At 39.5% G+C, this 19,033-nt stretch overlaps 1 protein-coding gene across 1 annotated transcript; it reads left to right on the top strand.

The window, feature by feature from the left end:
- Positions 1-125: 125 nt before the first annotated feature.
- LOC119630752 (uncharacterized) lies at positions 126-16,560 on the top strand. The gene is made up of 3 exons (XM_062674672.1): positions 126-956; positions 1,352-4,141; positions 16,438-16,560. The coding sequence occupies exons 1-3, from the start codon at positions 126-128 to the stop codon at positions 16,558-16,560; spliced, it is 3,744 nt and encodes a 1,247-aa protein (XP_062530656.1).
- The last annotated feature ends 2,473 nt before the right edge of the window (positions 16,561-19,033 follow it).

The raw sequence follows: 19,033 nt of genomic DNA on the forward strand, positions 1-19,033 counted from the left end.
TTAAGTTGTAACGATTAAATAAATGATTAACATTAAATTGGCGCCCAACGTGGGGCCGTCATCGTATTTAAGTCGACGCGTACATAAATACTTACCCACTAGAAATTTCGAGAAGTACCTGAAAAATGCCGCCGCGAAAAATACGCCAACAGACGGATGACAATAGTGATTCTGGTGATGAAAAGGTGGACGCAGTGCCCTCGCCAGCACCAGTGCTCATGTCCGGGGATCAGCTGTCCTCGCTCCTGGCCGCCTTCTCAAAGTCGCAGGCCGAGGCGAACCGACAACTCGTCGAGTCCCTGTGGGCATCGCATGGTTTGGGAAGTGGATCGAAGTTCACCACCCCGATAGTGTCACCGTCCCCGACGCCAACAAGTAACATGGCTAAATGCACCGCGCGTTTTGATGGCGTCGCTCGCGATCCGGAGGCCGTTGAAGCGTTTATCGACTCTGTGGAGGTGTACAAGGAGTGTGCGTGCGTCTCCGACGATATCGCATTGCGTGGACTACCAATGCTCATGGAAGGCGAAGCAGCCATATGGTGGAGAGGGGTCCGGAACGAAGTGTCCTCGTGGCCCGACGCTCTCAAAAGGCTACGAGCTATGTATGGCGTGCCACGCCCTGCACATAAAGTTTTTCGTGACGTGTTTTCGTCTGAGCAAGGTGATGAGCTTGCTGACAGTTCCATAGTGAGGATACGTGCTATGCTGTCCAGATTGCCGTACCAGCTACCAGAGGAAGCCAGGTTAGACATAATCTACGATCTACTTCATAAACGGATAAGGAAAAGACTACCGAGAGATGGTGTGAGCGACATAGAAACACTCATAGAGAAGTCGCGCATGGTGGAGGAGTCACTTGTGGAGTGCACGGCTGCCCTCAACATTCCGCCGCAGCCACACAAGTCGTTACCTACGGTGCTCGGCGAACGCAGCTCCGCGCCTGACGTGACAAGTGTGAGATCGCCGAGACCTGCCGGCGCTGCCGCTGCGCTAGTGCGCGCCTCTGTTGCTGTTGCACCGTCGTCGCTACCTCAACCGTCCCCATCCCCGCGTAGTGTGAAAAGCGAAACATTGGTTAAAAAGCTATTTTGTGTGTATTGCAAATCGCGTGGACATGTCCGTGATATAATGGGACTGCTTTGTTAGATACCGCCGCACGGCGTAGTATCGCGGGTTACACACTCTACGCGCTTTTTCAACGTTTAGGTATGAAGTTTCGCACTGAAAATATGTCGGTGAGACTCGCGGATGGTACCACTCGGAACACTAAGATATTATTAACACATGCAGACGTTGAATTAAGTTCAGTATGTATACCTATTGAGTTTATTATATTCCCCGATTCTCAGAATAATGAAACCTTGTTAGGAATAGATTTTATTTTGAAGGCACGATTAATAATTGATTTCTCTTCTATGACTTGGCGCTCGGCTGATCAGCCCCGGGACATTCACCCTTTGTCATGTGAAAATTCACGTGACCCCATAAGTTGCGCTTCTATAAATTTGTTGCGCGAGGATGAAGGTAAATTCTTATCGGAGTCGGAAAAGGGGCGTCTGGTGGATTTACTAGGTGAATATACTGATGTTTTCGAGGAAGTCGGTGAGCCGACTCCTTTTTCAGAGCATCGGATCGACACCGGCGACCACCCTCCTATCGCTGTACCTCCGTATCGTATCACGCCGGCGAGGAAAGAGGTCATGCGCGCCGAGCTCGACAAGATGCTAGCAGAGGACGTGATCGAGGAATGTGAGTCTGCGTGGTCCGCGCCGTGTGTCTTGGTGCCGAAACCTAACGGTACGTATAGGTTTTGTGTTGATTATAGGAAACTGAATGCGGTCACCAAGACCGATTCCTATCCCATGCCTCGAATTGATGAACTTCTTCAGTCTACCAATGGAGGTTGCGTTATGAGCTCGTTGGATCTTCGGAGTGGGTACTGGCAGGTTCAAACCCTGGACAGAGACAAAACTGCTTTTAGTACACCCTTTGGTACCTTTCGTTTTAAGCGTATGCCTTTCGGCTTGAAGAACGCACCGGCAACCTTTCAGAGACTGATTGATCGGTTTCGATCGGGCTCTTCTCTCCAGGAGGTAGCTATCCTGGCGTATCTCGACGATATTTTAGTGATATCAGAAAATATTGATAAGCATTTTTCAGATCTCCGTGCGGTGTTTGACCGGCTCCGCGTGTTCAAGCTGCGAGCCAATAGGGACAAATGCGCTTTTGCCCGGGAGCAAGTCAAATACCTTGGTCACGTGATCTCGAGGTCAGGTATATCTCCGGACAGGGACAAGGTAAGCGCTGTGTTGGATATGAAGGAACCTACATGTCTCCGACAACTTCGTACTTTTCTCCAGACGTGCTCGTGGTTTCGTCAGTTCATCCCGAATTTTGCGAAGATAGCCGAACCTCTCACACGATTAACCAAAAAGAGTCAGCCTTGGATTTGGGGCCTGGAGCAGGATGATGCCTTCAAATCTCTTAAGAGGCTACTGACGACATCTCCGATTTTGATACAGGCAGACTATACTAAGCCTTTCATCCTTAGGACTGACGCGAGTGATTATGCTCTAGGTGCATGTTTGCTCCAGGGGGAGTCATCCAATGATGAGCGTCCCATTGAGTACGCCAGTCGTCTTCTGACATCGGCGGAGCGCAACTATTCGACGACCGAACGGGAGGCACTCGCTGTCGTCTGGGCTGTGGAGCGATTCCGAGGCTACATCGATGGACATCTGGTGCACGTTCGTAGTGACCATCAGCCCCTGAAATGGTTGTTTTCAGTAAAGTCACCGAGCGGCAGGTTAGTTCGCTGGGCTATGAAGCTTCAAGCTTACGATTTGCAAATTGAGTACACCCCAGGAAAAGTTAATGTGATAGCCGACACGCTTAGCCGCCCAGTGACCGAGCTTAACTCGCCACCGGACTGTGGAATCTGCCCCGTTATCGTCGACGTGCCCCACTGGGATGCCGCTTCAACCCGGGACGCTCAGATGGCTGATCCGGAAATTTCCAAGATCATCACTGATTTGGAAGGGACCGATGAATTATCTGTTAATAGATGGTCTGAACGAGGCTATCTCCTAACTCAAGGCGTTCTATACCGCTACGCCGAAGATTCTGAGTCCGAGGAACCTCAGCTAGTCGTACCAGAGAGCTTGCGTGGCAAGGTCATGTTCGAGTGTCATGACTCGCCCACAGCCGCTCATGGGGGGATTCAAAGGACCATTCATCGTATCTCCCAACGATTCTATTTTCCAGGTTTGAGACGCTATGTTACTGAGTATTTGAAAACGTGTATAGAGTGCCAGCGGTACAAGCCGTCTAACTTTAAGCCAGCGGGACTACTCCAGACTCCAGTTCCAGCTCAGCGGTTTGAAGTTATTGCAGTGGACCTTTTCGGGCCTTTACCCAAAGGACCCTGCGGTGAGAGGTGGATCCTGATAGTCGAAGACACCGCCAGTAAGTGGGTTGAGCTGTTCGCTCTCATTGATGCCACTGCCGAGGTATGTGCAAAAACCCTCGTTAATGAAGTCTTTATGAGATTCGGAGTGCCTCGCCGGATGATTTCCGACAACGGAGTTCAATTTGTGGCCGATGTCATGCAAAAGGCTATGTTTGTTTTAGGGGTAAAACAAAATCTCATTCCTCTTTATCATCCCGAAGCCAATCCGGTTGAGCGGAAGAATCGGGACTTAAAGGCTCATCTTGCCATATTGCTTGAAGGCCGTCACCAGCAGTGGCCTGAGGTACTGTCGTTCGTCCGATTCGCTTTTAATAGTTCCGTCTGCACGTCAACCGAGCAAACGCCAGCTTATCTTACCTTTGGTCGTGAGCTCCGATCTCCAATATCCGCTCAGCTTGATCTTCGCGCCGTCGTAGAGTCCGAGAACTTTGTTCCCCAGATAAGCCCATATTTGTCCAAGCTTGCCGAGACCATCTCGACCGCTAAGGAGAATATTGAACATCATCAAGATATTCAAAAGACGCGCGCTGATCTAAGGCGCTCTGAACCTTACCAGTTTGCAGAAGGGGATCTCGTATTGATGAAGACCCACGTACTTAGTAATGCTAGTAAGGGTATTACGTCGAAGTTTAATCCTAAGCGGGATGGGCCATATGTGATTTCAAAAAAGGTGAGTCCTACTTCCTACCTTCTAGCATACGAGTCGTCGGGCGAAGTTTTTGGTAAGTATCATGTCTCGGATTTGCGATCTTATCATGCGAGGGAGGATGTATGTCCCGAGCCTGTGATTCCCAAGCGCCGCCGGGGTCGACCGCGTAGGGTGGTGGGGTAGACTGGGTCTCATTCCGCGTTGTTTGTTTGACCAGTCAAGGATTTCTCGCCAGGTCAAAAGGGGGAGTGTGTAACGTGCGGAACCGAAATATAATAAAAAAATCCTCGCACGCTAAGCGGAACCCAAAAGTGTCGACCAACGCCGCGCGACCGACACCTGCGCGAGATTCGTAAAAATGCAGTCAGTGAGTTTCGAAAAATTTGAATAACGCGCATGCGCCGGTCGCTGCACAAAATTATTAATTTAAAACTATCTTGTGATACCTTGTTGTACTTTAAGTTGTAACGATTAAATAAATGATTAACATTAAACTTCAAAATTAAAATGATTCGATTATATTTTTACCAAAAAACAAAAATTTTGGATGAACCCACTTCAATTCTAAAGGTGCGGACTATTTTAATAACACTAGTGGTCCCGCAGTAGTCGAAATTCGACTATAATGAATTGAAATTATAAGTTTCAACATTATTATGGTCATATTGTTAACAAGGTAGTGTAGCTAGCTATAGACAGTGTAGCAAACTATAGACTCGTAATATTAAAGTTAAACAATACTAACCTATTCTCAATTTGACTACAGACTTTAAGCAATAACAAAAGTTTGACAATAAACAAAGAGTATAGGTGTGTGTGTGAAATACATGGCAGTGAGTGTAATGTTTTCTTTATTAATTTAATGTAACTTTTACGCATTATTTAAAAAAAATATTAGCATTGTGCACTTCTTCTCTATATTCTCTACAAGTGTGGAAAATTTCATACTCCTCCGTCCGCGCAATTTTCGTAATAAGGGGTAGGTACAAAGTTTTTGCTTCACGTATTAATATATAGATAAGAACTTTAAAATTCGAATAGAACTTAAAGCGTTGCCGCTGTGTGGAACACATTTTCAAATAACCATCTAGTAATAAGTCATATTAAAATTTAATTTAAACTCAAAATACTCTTATCTTGTTATCCGATCTACGGCGCATCCTTAACGGTGCTTACGATCGAATTAAAAATACTTGGGATTAATTGAATTTTACTACTTTTAAAGACTTATAATTATGTGATAATGATCTATATAGTAAATCTCTTTTTAAGTATAGCTCAATGTATTTATAAAGGATGTTTTATTTTGAAGTATTTATAATATTTGTTGTAACGGAAAAACTTTATTTTTTAGTCGCAACATAATTTGAGCTGATCCAGAAAACTGATTTTTTAAAATGCATCTTTTATTATTTTTAGTTTTCGCTAGAAGCGTACACTGCGTCGTGAACACAACGACGTTGCCAAGTCAGTAGTGAGCATTCGTGAGCGTACTGTGAGATACTTGACTAGCTTTGTAACTACCATATTCCAGACATCACTAAAACAACATCGCATTTCATTCTTTAAATTTCACCATTTCAATATTCTAATATTGTTTACGTGTGCAGAAAAACATGTATCTATACTAATATTATAAAGCTGAAGAGTTTGTTTGTTTGAACGTGCTAATCTCAGGAACTACAGTGGTCCGATTTGAAAAATTCTTTAAGTGTTAGATAGCCCATTTATTGAGGAAGGCTATGGGCTATATATATAACATCACGCTAAAACAAATACAAGTGGAGCACCAATAAATAATGTTTCAAAATAGGGGTCAAAACAGCTCCTTAACATTCTATAATTCAAAAATTTTTTTGACTTTCTACGTAAAACGTGGGGGGTAAAATTTAGCATTATGCCAAAGTAACTATTCTACGCGGACGGAGTCGCGAGCAAAAGCTAGTATTTAATAAAGGCATTGCTATTCAAAATAAATAAAGCAATTCCGATAAAATAACTATGTAGTCATATTTATCTAGTTCGAAAATCCCATTTCGCACGCACATCCCGTGTTTGAATCACCAACTATGACACATTTAGGGCGCCGATACAAAACAAACGAACTAAAAACTGTTGACTATTAACAAACAGCATTGTTCACGATTTACTTCCACGGTGAAGGAATGTCGTGTAATAAAAATCAAATCCAAAAAATTCTAATTTGCGTAACCACTGGTGGTAGGACGTCTTGTGAGTCAGCACGCGCAGGTTCACCTTGCCTATTTCTATCGTGAAGCTGTAATGCGTTTCGATCTGAAGGATAGAGCAGCCGTTGTACTGTTAGAGACCTTAGAACTTTTGCCTTTGTTTTTTATTGCTTAGTTGTGTGGACGAGCTCACAGCCCACCTTGTGGTAAGTGGTTACTGGAGCCCATAGACATCCACAACGTAAATGCGCCACCCACCTTGAGATATAAGTTCTAAGGTCTCAAGTATAGTTACAGCGGTTGCCCCACCCTTCAAACCGAAACGCATTACTACTTCACGGCAGAAATAGGCAGGGCGGTGATACTTACCCGCACGGACTCACAAGTACGTATTTCATAAGAAAAATTGGTACCCGCCTGAGATTCGAACACCGGTGCATCGCTCAACACAATTGCACCGGACGTCTTATCCGTTAGGCCACGACGACTCTTGCCCCAAGGTGAGTGGCGGTATTTACGTTGTAGATGTCTATGGGCTCCGGTAACCACTTAGCACCAGGCGAGCCCTAAGCTCATCCACCCGTCTAAGCAATAAATAAAATTATGTTCGCGAAAGCATCGCCTATTTTATGAGAGAATAATACGTGAATTATTAATAAAACTTCAATGTACTAAACTTAGTCTTGTCCGGTGGTTTCAAAGTTTAGTGCAGCTTTCGAGAAACACTCGACAACGCAGAGACGTATTTTTAGACTATCTCTTATTAGTCATGTTGTTGCAGACAAGTGAACTTGTTATTAAGCGAATTTATTTGTTAATAACTGAAAACAGATGTTTATAGTTGATGATAATGCCAGACATACTGGACGGTACTTTGGTGACTTGGATCGTGACCCTTCGATAGGCGTTGTGGAAAGATTATTTCGTTCTCTTTGACGAAGATGTGACTTTAATTCTGAGGGCTTTAAAGTTTAAATGTTCCAGAAGAAAATAACAAAAAATTATCTATATGTGAATCCTGTGTAATTTTGTAACTAAACACGGCCGTTGCTTTTTGAACTATCGCTTTAATAACAACAAAACACTAGCCAACTGAGCTTCTCGCCGGATCTTCTCAAGGTCGCGATTTCGATCCGGTAGTAGATTCTACGAAGCACTGCTCTTGCTAGGGTTAGCAAATCATCCTAGGTTGAGCCTGTGAGTTCACCGACCCGTTCGGGCGTAGTTGGAATAGCCTCTTCCGCTAACAGCCAATAAGTAAGGGGATAAAAGCACTAAAAAACCTAATTAAAAAATTACATTGACTTGACAATGAATTGAGGCCGTCAGCACAAAAGTGGCCTAAGCTTACCATAGATAGTATGGAGATAATGATGTTTGAATTTACTTTTACACTGCTTCGTACGCAAAAACAATACGCACAAAAATAATGTTTCCAATACCATCTATTATTTACGGGTGAAACTAGGGATTGCCGGTTTTGCATCAAAATTTCTTAAATTTTAAATAAATTGTAATATAAAGCGCGAATATGAAAAATTATGGGTTAGGCCACTTTTGCGCTGACGACCTCAATTCTAACCTCAAAACGACACGCCGTGTTCGCCTAATATTATTAAGATACGAAAGACATTAATAACTTGAACCCTATTGCTTCACGACTTCCGTGTAAGCTGTTGTCCTTTTCATTCACGTACGGTTCATTTATAATTGAATACGAGGGTAATCTTCTTGTTTTGTCTGGAACTCTATTAATGTTGCAACAGCAGGCTGCACTATTAACCTCTGTTAAATGTCAGCTGAAATGAGCATTGCAATTAGCCTTTTTGTTCCATCTAGTTGTTTTTATTCTTCGTTCAATAAGCTACATGTATTTTAATGACAGTAATGAAGATGTTGTCATTGTCATATTATGTTTGTTTATTAGGTCGATGTATCATAATTATGTCAAAGATTTTTTTATTGAATTTAAACATTTAGATACATAATAACTAGTCAGGTCATAAGTATTGTCACACAGTAAAAACTTTTCTTTTAGAATGCTGGCCACAAAAAAGTTTATTGAATTCGAATTTCGAATTGTTCATGAAAATAAAAATGTATACTTTTAGAATTTTACTAATTTTTAAATATGGAGTGGACGCTTAAAGAAGACCGTGTTGCAGTTATTGCGTTGCATCGTTGCGGTTACGCGCCAATTCAAATTTTTAACATACTGAAAATTTTGAATATAACCAAAAGATTCGTTTATCGTACCATCAAACGATACAATGAAGACTCTAGTGTAGATGACAGGTCAAGAAGTGGTCGCCCTCGGTCTGTTAGGACTCCAGCAGTGATAAAATCTGTGAAGGCGCGAATTCAAAGAAATCCCAAACGTAAGCAGAAACTGTTGGCCCTGCAGATGGGGTTAAGCAGAACCACAGTGAAAAGGGTGTTAAATGAAGACTTACCTAGGGCTTCAGGCATATCGAAGAAAAACAGGACATCGTTTGAATGCTCGTCTAATGGACCTGAGACTGAAGAGATGACGCGCTTTGTTGAAGCGGTACGCGGGAAAAAAATATCGGGAAATTCTTTTTTCGGATGAAAAAATTTTTACCGTGGAAGAGAGCCACAACAAACAACAAACAATAAGGTGTACGCACACAGTAGTGAAGAAGCGGGCAACCGTATTCCGCGTGTCCAACGAGGTCATTTTCCATCCTCGCTCATGGTATGGTTGGGAGTTTCTTATTGGGGCTTAACAGAGCTACATTTTTGTGAGAAAGGTGTAAAAACGAATGCAGTTGTGTATCAAAATACAGTTCTGACGAACCTTGTGGAACCTGTTTCTCATACCATGTTCAATAACAGGCACTGGGTATTCCAACAAGATTCGGCGCCAGCTCATAGAGCGAAGAGCACACAAGACTGGCTGGTGGCGCGTGAAATCGACTTCATCCGGCACGAAGACTGGCCCTCCTCCAGTCCAGATTTGAATCCGTTAGATTACAAGATATGGCAACACTTGGAGGAAAAGGCGTGCTCAAAGCCTCATCCCAATTTGGAGTCACTCAAGACATCCTTGTTTAAGGCAGCCGCCGATATTGACATGGACCTCGTTCGTGCTGCGATAGACGACTGGCCGCGCAGATTGTAGGCCTGTATTCAAAATCACGGAGGTCATTTTGAATAAACTTTAGTGTCATAAGAATCTACGTTTTGTTAAGGTCATTTTGGTATATGAATGGTTACATAATGAATAAACTTGTTTCAATTATTTTACATTAAACATGTGACAGAATTTATGACCTGACTATGTATATGCTATTATTGCTATTTACCAATTTATTGAACAATTTTCACTATAGGTATTGAAAATTAATTTAATTTTAAATTTTCTTGATGTTTAGTGGATATTGGAAAAAACAATATGGTTTAGATTTTAAAGATAAATCGCAACTTCTATATACACTGCTCGTAGCTGTTCTGTATTATAATAAGAATAAAGTATTGATATAGTATCTAAGTAGATAAGCTGTTAAGTAGATTTGAGGTAGACAGTGACTTACATGTACTCTTAATGTCCATGAACTTCGGTGACGAAAGTTTTACTATAAAGCCAGAAACAAGTAATTCTACTTATAAAATTAAATATTTTAATAGACAACATTTTATTTAAAAATTTATAACCACCAAATCAATGCTCACCTGGGTGTTACCGGACACACTAAAATCCACGCTTACGGTGATTTTGTGACACAATGACCCGTTTTTGTCTTTCTTCCCGTTCGTTCGGACCTCTTGTGAGTCCGCGCGGGTAGGTACCACCACCCTGCCTATTTCTGCCGTGAAGCAGTAATGCGTTTCGGTTTGAAGGGTGGGACAGCTGTTGTACTGTTAAAAGTGAGACCTTAAAACTCCTGTCTTGAGGCGGGTGGCGGCATTAACGTCGTGGATGTCTATGGGCTCCGATAACCACTTAACACCAGGTGGGCTGTGAGCTCGTAAGCCCGTGTATGCAATAAAAAAGAAAATTAGCCATGGTGTGTAGATGGATGTCTCAGCTATGTAACTCATAATCGTTAGAATTTAGTTAAAATGTTTGTTAATATCATAGTGAAGTAGGTGACGAGTTAGAAGACAATGTGGCTTGCTAAAAGCTGCTCAGCTGAATTCATAATCTAATGGCTCCAACTTACCGCCACTGACTTTACATTTGTTTTTATATAATTCATACCTTTTATTACATCAGTCGATATTATTCGCGATATTATGCGAACAGTTTTTACAGCCGTACAACGCATTAGAAAAACTGGTACCCCCGCCAAAATCTCAATGGTTCTCATAAGAAGACCGGGCTAAGCTATGCTGCTTATACATTTTCATAGCATTATTAACACGATAAAATACACGAACAATAACGTAAGGACATACCGTCCTTGAGTGACTAGTACGTGATCTCTATTACAATGAGACATAAATGTTGTGTTAATATTTTTTACGTAACGGTCGGGCAAAGGAATTCATGGCAAAAAATTGACAGCAAAAAAAAATCTCGAACACGTGGCCATGTTGGAATCACACACGCGGGCAGATTATTATTATTTTAATTATTTAGGTTATTTAACATAAAATGTCCTAATCATTCATTATCAAGCTATCACCGATTACTGTACTCGTAATTATAATATAAAAATAAATAAAAAATATTAAAACTACCTATTTTCTTTGATAGTTACCAAAATAAAAAAATAAGGTATTTATTGGTAATTTTTATTCATTACTAATTGTTTTTTAAGGAATTTACCTTATATGTATATTAATTATGAACAATGTAAGTCTTATATCACAATTAAATTTTAATAAACAACATGTCAATGGCTGCTTGCTGACTACATAACAATATGTTTAACTAAAATGTTTGTGTAATTTTATGTACATACGTAACGAATGTTTCTAATGGACGCTGTGTTGTTGTACCTTTAGTCGCTTGTGATTTGCATCTCAGAGATGATTCGTCAGAGTTTATTTTTAATTATTAGATTTATTATCCGCTGCCACGATATTTTAAAAATATAATAGTGTTCAATTTAAATTCACCTCCTTGCATTTAATTGAAAAATAACCCGGGTTAGAAATGCAAGTTCATAATGAAAAATGACCAATATAATCAATTTTGTTCTAAAAGGCAAACTGCAAACGGTTGGCAGTCTGGTACTAATATCAATAAAACATGGGGGAACACGGTCACCGTCCCCGCCAAACCCGTCGCTTGCGACGAAGGGCTCGACGAGTAAATTAACCCATAGACATAGCCCACTGAGTTTCTCGCCAGATCTTCTCAGTGGGTCGCGTTTCCGATCCAGTGGTAGATTCTGCGAAGCACTGCTAGGGTCAGTGTTAGCAACATGAACACGAGCTGAAATAGCCTCTCAAGGCTATCAGCATAGGCAGGAAAAAAAGGGAGAATATTGTACATCGTTTACGATTCGGAGTTAGACAACAGCTGTAGCACAGAAATAATATCAAGCTGTAGTATGATGCATCCTGCTCGTTCATTTTGTGCTAGATCCTATAAGCTTGAAATCCTCATGTCCCATGTGTCATACCACTTGAATTCCAAAAGGTATATAATTGAAAATTAAATAAACACACCTGTATGTTCTCATGCGATTATTAGGAAATTGAATAAATCATGGCAGTTTTACCAGTGTTATTTATTTTAATTGTTCGACTAATTTAAAATGTTATCTAATTCTGAACTCTTTGTGGGTGTTACACAACGAAATTATTTTTCCTAGTTTTTATTTCAGCGTACACTAAAAACTATATTATTTTCTGGTCCGGTTTCTCTTACAAAATTGTGAGTAGTCATTTATGAAATAACTTCTCGTACTAATCTCGATTTCACTGAGCTTTAGACTTGCTATCTTTTGGAACTGAATTGGTATGAGCATCGTTCAAGCTGTATGTACTTTCCCTTTTGTGAAGCAACAAGGGCATTCACACAGCTCAACAGAAGTAAATAAAAATTCATTTCTCACGAATGGGTCGTTTATTAAGCCATTTAAAAATGAGCTTTCCTCCGTTATTTATGTACGTTCAAATTCATAATCCGATATAAGTATACTGGAAAGAACGTATTTCAATAATCGGATGTAAAGATAATGAGATATTGGAAATAACGTGTTTCAGTTTTTTTTATTTTATAAAATCAATAGTGATGTCATTTGTTGTAAATGTTTTTTTATCACGAAAACTAATAAATTGTTTAGTGTTCGTATTGTTATTATTACAATAAAGACGCAGCGTACGTGACGGTAAGCGGTATCCACTGCCTTAACTTTTTTTTCCTACCTATGCTGCTAGCCTTGAGAGGCTATTTCGGCTTCTCCTTGACGTGTAGGTGAGCTCACGGGGCTCAAACCAAGAGTGTTACTAACACTGGCCCTAGCAAGAGCAGTGCTTCGTAGAATCTACCACGGCATCGGAAACGCGACTCACTGATAAGATCCGGTGAGAAACTCAGTGGGCTGTGTCTATGCGCTAATTCACTCGTGATCGGTGCTTGAGGTACCTAAAAGCACCGTTAATGGATCGGGAGGATCCGTAATGACGTGTTCAGAGCTGCCCTTACTAGGAACACATTCGCCCACCGGTGAATTCTTTGCAAATAAAGCCTGATATGTACTTGTGGCGATACACTTACCCGCCACTACTTGGGCAACCGCCTTTCAATTCGATAAAATCGGTGTCGTTTATGAATTTAATAAATCATCCATTATTGTTGTTCAACACTTCGGCAATCTCGAAAAACTGAGGGCAGTACATAATAATATCGATATTCGCTGTGTTACCCATCGTTCGTGTCAGCGCCTTTACTACTCCTACACGTTCGTTTATTTTTCATACCACTTGTGTCATAGTTTGTGTATAATTTTATCTATACTAATAGGTATTATAAAGAGGAAAGATTTGTTTGTTTGTTTGTTTGTATTGAATTGGCTCCGAAACTACTGAACCGATTTGAAAAATTATTTTACTGTTTGGAAGCTACACTATTCCCGAGTGACATAGGCTATAATCTTCAATAAACTATTCAAAGCAGTACATACTCATAATCACTGTGTAAACCATCCTTCGTGTCAGCGCCTACCCAAAACAGCTAGAAGCAGCACTACTATTATTGCATCTACATACTGATTCAATTATTATTAAATTATTGCTGGTTACATCATCGTGTCTATGTCGCATGATAAGTGCCAATGCGATCAAAATGCGACATGCGACTTCGTAGTAAATATTCGTTTACACTTATTGGCAGCATGCTTGCTGTGGCAGGCTACAATAGGTTTGTATGTATAAATATCTTGGAATATAGACGGTACGTTCGAGTAGTAGAATCTGCTTGTAGGTTTATGTTCAACAAAGAATGTAACTTATTATTATTTATTATATACTGTACTGTAGAATTAATAAGCTCATGTAACTTGATATTATTGCAAAGTAAATGATTTATGAACCCTTCTGAAACAGCAATGAAACTTATAAAATATTAAAACCATTTTTACAGTTTTTTAACTCTCAAGCTTATTGTCATTATGTTATTTTCGGCGTTTCGGGTCATATTTACAGTTTACGTAATCACGGACAAATGACGGTCACGACAGTAAAAAACGTAAAACTAATTTTAATTGTGTCTTCAACTCACGAATACTGAAGAAAATACTATATCATAAATAGTTAAGTATACCGGTCTTCAGTTGTTTCTTTTCCGACAAGACACCCGCCTGCTGTTCTATAAGTGATAGAATAGGGTTTGCAAAATACCTCCTCATCACACGAATGATAGGTCAAATAATTCAAATAGGAGGTTTTTCACAAATAAATTCAGTTTCTCAAACACAACATAACACACAGCGAGAATAAGGTATACAATTTTAGGATGCAAGAGTCCCAGCGATTATTATTGATTTTGACCGTTGACATAGAATCAGGACTTAAATAAAATCAACGCCAGCCAAAAGACGATGGGTAACAAGACTCCGTTCGAAAATCAAAATTTTAATCTTACGGAAATCCCAAATTTTTTAAGTATCATAGTTTGATTGTATTAAAACTACTCTTCCCTTGTGAATAATGGTTAATTTACATTGAAATCTTCAAGCTTTCCGTTCCGACAGTGCGAATAGAATTCTGTTTGATATTAATTGAAGATAGTAGATAGGTTTTTAATTGATTTAAACGAATGAAAACAATCGATTCAAACGGCCAAGTAACAAAGACATTCACTTCATTATAAATGCAAAATTTTTATTACCAAAAAAGTAATTGTTCTTGCATTAATTAATTATGTAACAACGAATTTCCTGAATGTGTGAACTATCACACAGCACAAAGGGGATTACGGTTTGAAATTTGTCCGAAATACATAATCATTATGACTGGTTTTTTTGTTTTTGTTTCTCTTCTACACGCGAAATTAGAAGGTTGAACCTTCGGGCATTTGGATAAGCCTTAGCTTATTTTAGCTGAATTCTATTGTAGGTACATTTGTGAATTGCGATGTTGATGATCTCGCGTGTAACAATCGATATTATGAAACTCTTAAATGAAGGATTCATGTGCTTATGAAAGCTAAGTTTGTAACGCCATTTTTGTCGTGAAAGCAAGTTAGGATTTTTTATCGCTTAGAAGAGTGAACGAGGCTTTTACATTATGATGGAGTGTGCGCGGAATGATGATTTTAGACAACAATTCTTTGCAAAATATACAAATTTTCGACAAGTTGGAAATTACGTATTAGCCTTTCCGGAATCCGAAATGGCTAAGTCACTTTATAAAATAGTGTTGGTGGGCCTTCAGAGACGATAACAGTTTCCTTTATTTTTTTATATAATTATTTTATTACTCTCTTTTATTGCACAATGGAGTGACATATTCACTAGGTGAATAACCTCCTTAAATAAAGATATAAAAAAAGAGTGAACGAGCTCACAGTCCACTCAGTGTCAAGTGCGTTAAGAACATACACACATCACGGCCATAGATAATTTTTTTTGGTACAATTTTTCCTTATTAGGAAAGGCAAGGAGATCTAAGCCCGTACAGCCTTGTCTGTTCTATATAATTTCTGAAATAAATTTTCAAAAAAGCCGAAGCCAGGTTTTATATGATTTATATTATATCCTGAAATAAAAATTTCATTAAGGCCGAAGCCAAGGCCTTTATAATTTCTTCCTGAAATAAAGGCCATAGATATCGACAACGTGAATGCCGCAACTTTTAGACCTAAGTCTCACACATTGCTACTTCACGGTAGAAATAAGCGGAGTACAAATTAACCTTTGCACGTACATAGGTCACACAGTTTTGATACGTACGAAGTAATATCATTTTAATTGTCCAATATATCCTTCTATATCTCCACCGTGATACTCCACAATATTATAACGCTCGACCTGAAGCAATTATACACACACGCGATGAACGCAGTAAGGCGACTATTATTATATCATTAAAGCCCGTTACACGAAATGTGGAACTCGAAATATCGTTTATTGTGGTTAAGAGATGGACGTTGTATACGAATTGTGGACCACATTCTAGTCAGACCCATGTAAAGCTCAGAACAATATAAAGTTTGATTCTGATTATCAGTAAAAGTTATATGTATAGATTTAGAAAAAAAAACTGATCGAAGCCACGTCATATGAACGTGAAATCAAATATATGAGTCGACTATTATCAAAGCCGGCAATGTGACTTTTGGACAATTATTGGTAAATCAGAAAAACGAATTATTGACTTTGTATTCCATTGGCAGTCACAAAACTCTTCTGAACGACATCTAAGATAAATAACAGGTTAAGTATTAACTTTTATTTAATGCAGGTTTTGAACCGTATTCTTTGAAGGAGACGATTATATTCAAATCAATCTGTATTGACATATCAATAACATTTTTTTGTCCAAATGCACAGATTGCCACCTTTGTTAATAGACGACTCATATATTATATTGTTCAAAAAAATAACAGTCGAATAAATTCTATGAATTGTATCGGTTATATCCTTTGGTTTACATAAACAACGATAGCCACAGTAACCGATACGCATATAGCCGGTATGATTGCGGTTGAAGAGCCAGTGGGCAGTGCACATTGTCTCCAAGAACAGACGGACGCTGCGACAAAAAAGTTCGCCAGTGGCGACCACGCACCAGAAGACGCAGCGTGGGTCGGCCTCCCACAAGGCGGACTGGTGACTTGTAGCCCAAACGCGATTATTCAAGACGCATGTGAAGTAATAATGTAGCATATAATACAGCATTAAATTAAATTTCCATTAATTCAGTTAGTTAATTTTTTAATATACATAAAGATATGTATGTTCTACATGTTTATAAATCCATAATTAAATTATTAACAACCAGATCTGGGTTTGCGGCTTCGCCAGCGTGAACCTTTTTATACATACGAACATTTGCCCAGCATAAGCCATATCAGAATGATGAAACAGCTTTATTGGTATAACACGGTCATATTTCAGCCAAACCTTTCTCGTTTATTCATATTAAGGTGAATCTTAGTAAATTTAATTCCGTAATTAAGAAGAAGTAGGAGAAGGGAAGAGATAGACTGCCACATTATCTTCTACTATTTAAAGATTCGCTGATAACTTTTTTGTGGCTACATATTTTTTTAAGATAAATTTCATGTGATAATCTAAATTTGCTTGATTTCCTTTGGTTGTTTTTTTCTCCTACCTATGTTGATAGTCTTGAGAGGCTACTTCAGTTTCGCCCTAATATGTATATGAGCTCACGGGGCTCAAACCGGAGTGTTGCTTATACTGGCCCTAGCAAGAGCAGTGCTTCGCAGAATCTACCACGCGACCCACTCAGAAGATCCGGCGAGAAACTCAGTGGGCTGTGTCTGTGGGTTAAGATGGTTGTAATGAACTGTATTAGTTGTACGTCCATGGATGACGGCGACACTGGGCCAGCGGGATTCTCGGTAAAGCGGTCGGTTTTGATTGCACATGCGGTTAGATTATTAGTCGAGGCCGAAATGTTGCTTAGTCCATTACGCTTTTTAGAAACAATGACTCGATTGGTATGCGTTAACAAAACAATTTCCTTCAAAAATTACGTCTCATCAACTCGGAATATTTAAAATATTTAAACGTACCGTGATTTGTGGTGATTTTGATTTTTTACTGGTGGTAGGACCTCTTGTGAGTCCGCGCGGGTAGGTACCACCGCCCTGCCTATTTCTGCCGTGAAGCAGTAATGCGTAGGGTAGGGCAGCCGTTGTAACTATACTGAGATCTTAGAACTTATATCTCAAGGTGGGTGGCGCATTTACGTTGTAGATTTCTATGGGCTCCAGTAACCACTTAACACCAGGTGGGCCGTGAGCTCGTCCACCCATCAAAGCAATAAAAAAAAATAAAAAAAAATTGTGGGCACGGTCCTTAAGGTTAGAAGAATATTATTTTTTTACTAAACACACATAATTTTCAGTTCAGAAAAGTACTACCAAGTCTGCCTATTTATTTTTATTTTCCGGTCCTAATACAACCATTTTTATTATATAACATTATTAAAAGCGCTTAAATCTATCGACAAGGTCAAATTGCGTTATCAAGCTTGATGAGTTTATCTATAACGGCTGTCAGATTATCAAATAAATCAATTAAATAACTTCCCACTAGTATGAATTATTCCTAAGGTTAATTTAGATTGACTAGTTAATTCCCGCGCCTATTCCAAATGTTTATTATAAATGAAATATAGATTTTAATTAATTCGAAAACAGTCACACAATTTTATTAATTGTGTTTTAATTCAACATGTTTTGGATTATAATATGGTTTCGGTATTTCCAATGATGATTTATGGGTTTTTGTTCGTTTTATCATTGCAATGTGTATTTGTAAACAAAATTTAGCTGAGTTTTGTGACTGAGCGTTACAATTGAAATTTTTTTTTATTGCTTAGATGGATGGACGAGCTCACAGCCCACCTGGTGTTAAGTGGTTACTGGAGCCCATAGACATCTACAACGTAAATGCGCCACACACCTTGAGATATAAGTTCTAAGGTCTCAGTATAGTTACAACGGCTACCCCACCCTTCGAACCGAAACGCATTACTGCTTCACGGCGGAAATAGGTGAGGTGGTGGTACCTACCCGTGCGGACTCACAAGAGGTCCTACCACCAGTGATTACGCAAATTATAATTTTGCGTGTTTGGTTTTTATTACACGATGTTATTCCTTCACCGTGAAAGTCAATCGTGAACATTTGTTGAGTACGTATTTCATTAGAAAAATTGGTACCCGCCTGCGGGATTCGAACACCGGTGCGTCGCTACATACGAATGCACCGGACGTCTTATCCTTTAGGCCACGACGACTTCAAATTACACGATTTCTGTATATCACATACACGAATAGATTGTGCTGCAAAAAAAAGTTAGTAATATCAATTATTATTAAACCAACGACCACAACATAATGCGTGATTATCTTAAAACGATATTCATTCATGTAAGTTTTATTGCATTCAGTGGAGGCCTTTGGGAGTGTTTGGTAATTACCAAATATCACAGATACAAGGTAATTGAATATAATATTATTTACATAACATTGTAATACGGCTATCTGGCTATTCAAGATAGAATTCACCAATAATTTTACAATATAATAATTATAGTAATTTAAAAAGTGAATA

The sequence above is a fragment of the Bombyx mori genome, chromosome 3 (assembly GCF_030269925.1).
Source record: "Bombyx mori chromosome 3, ASM3026992v2".
In the NCBI taxonomy this organism is placed as follows: Eukaryota; Metazoa; Arthropoda; class Insecta; order Lepidoptera; family Bombycidae; genus Bombyx; species Bombyx mori.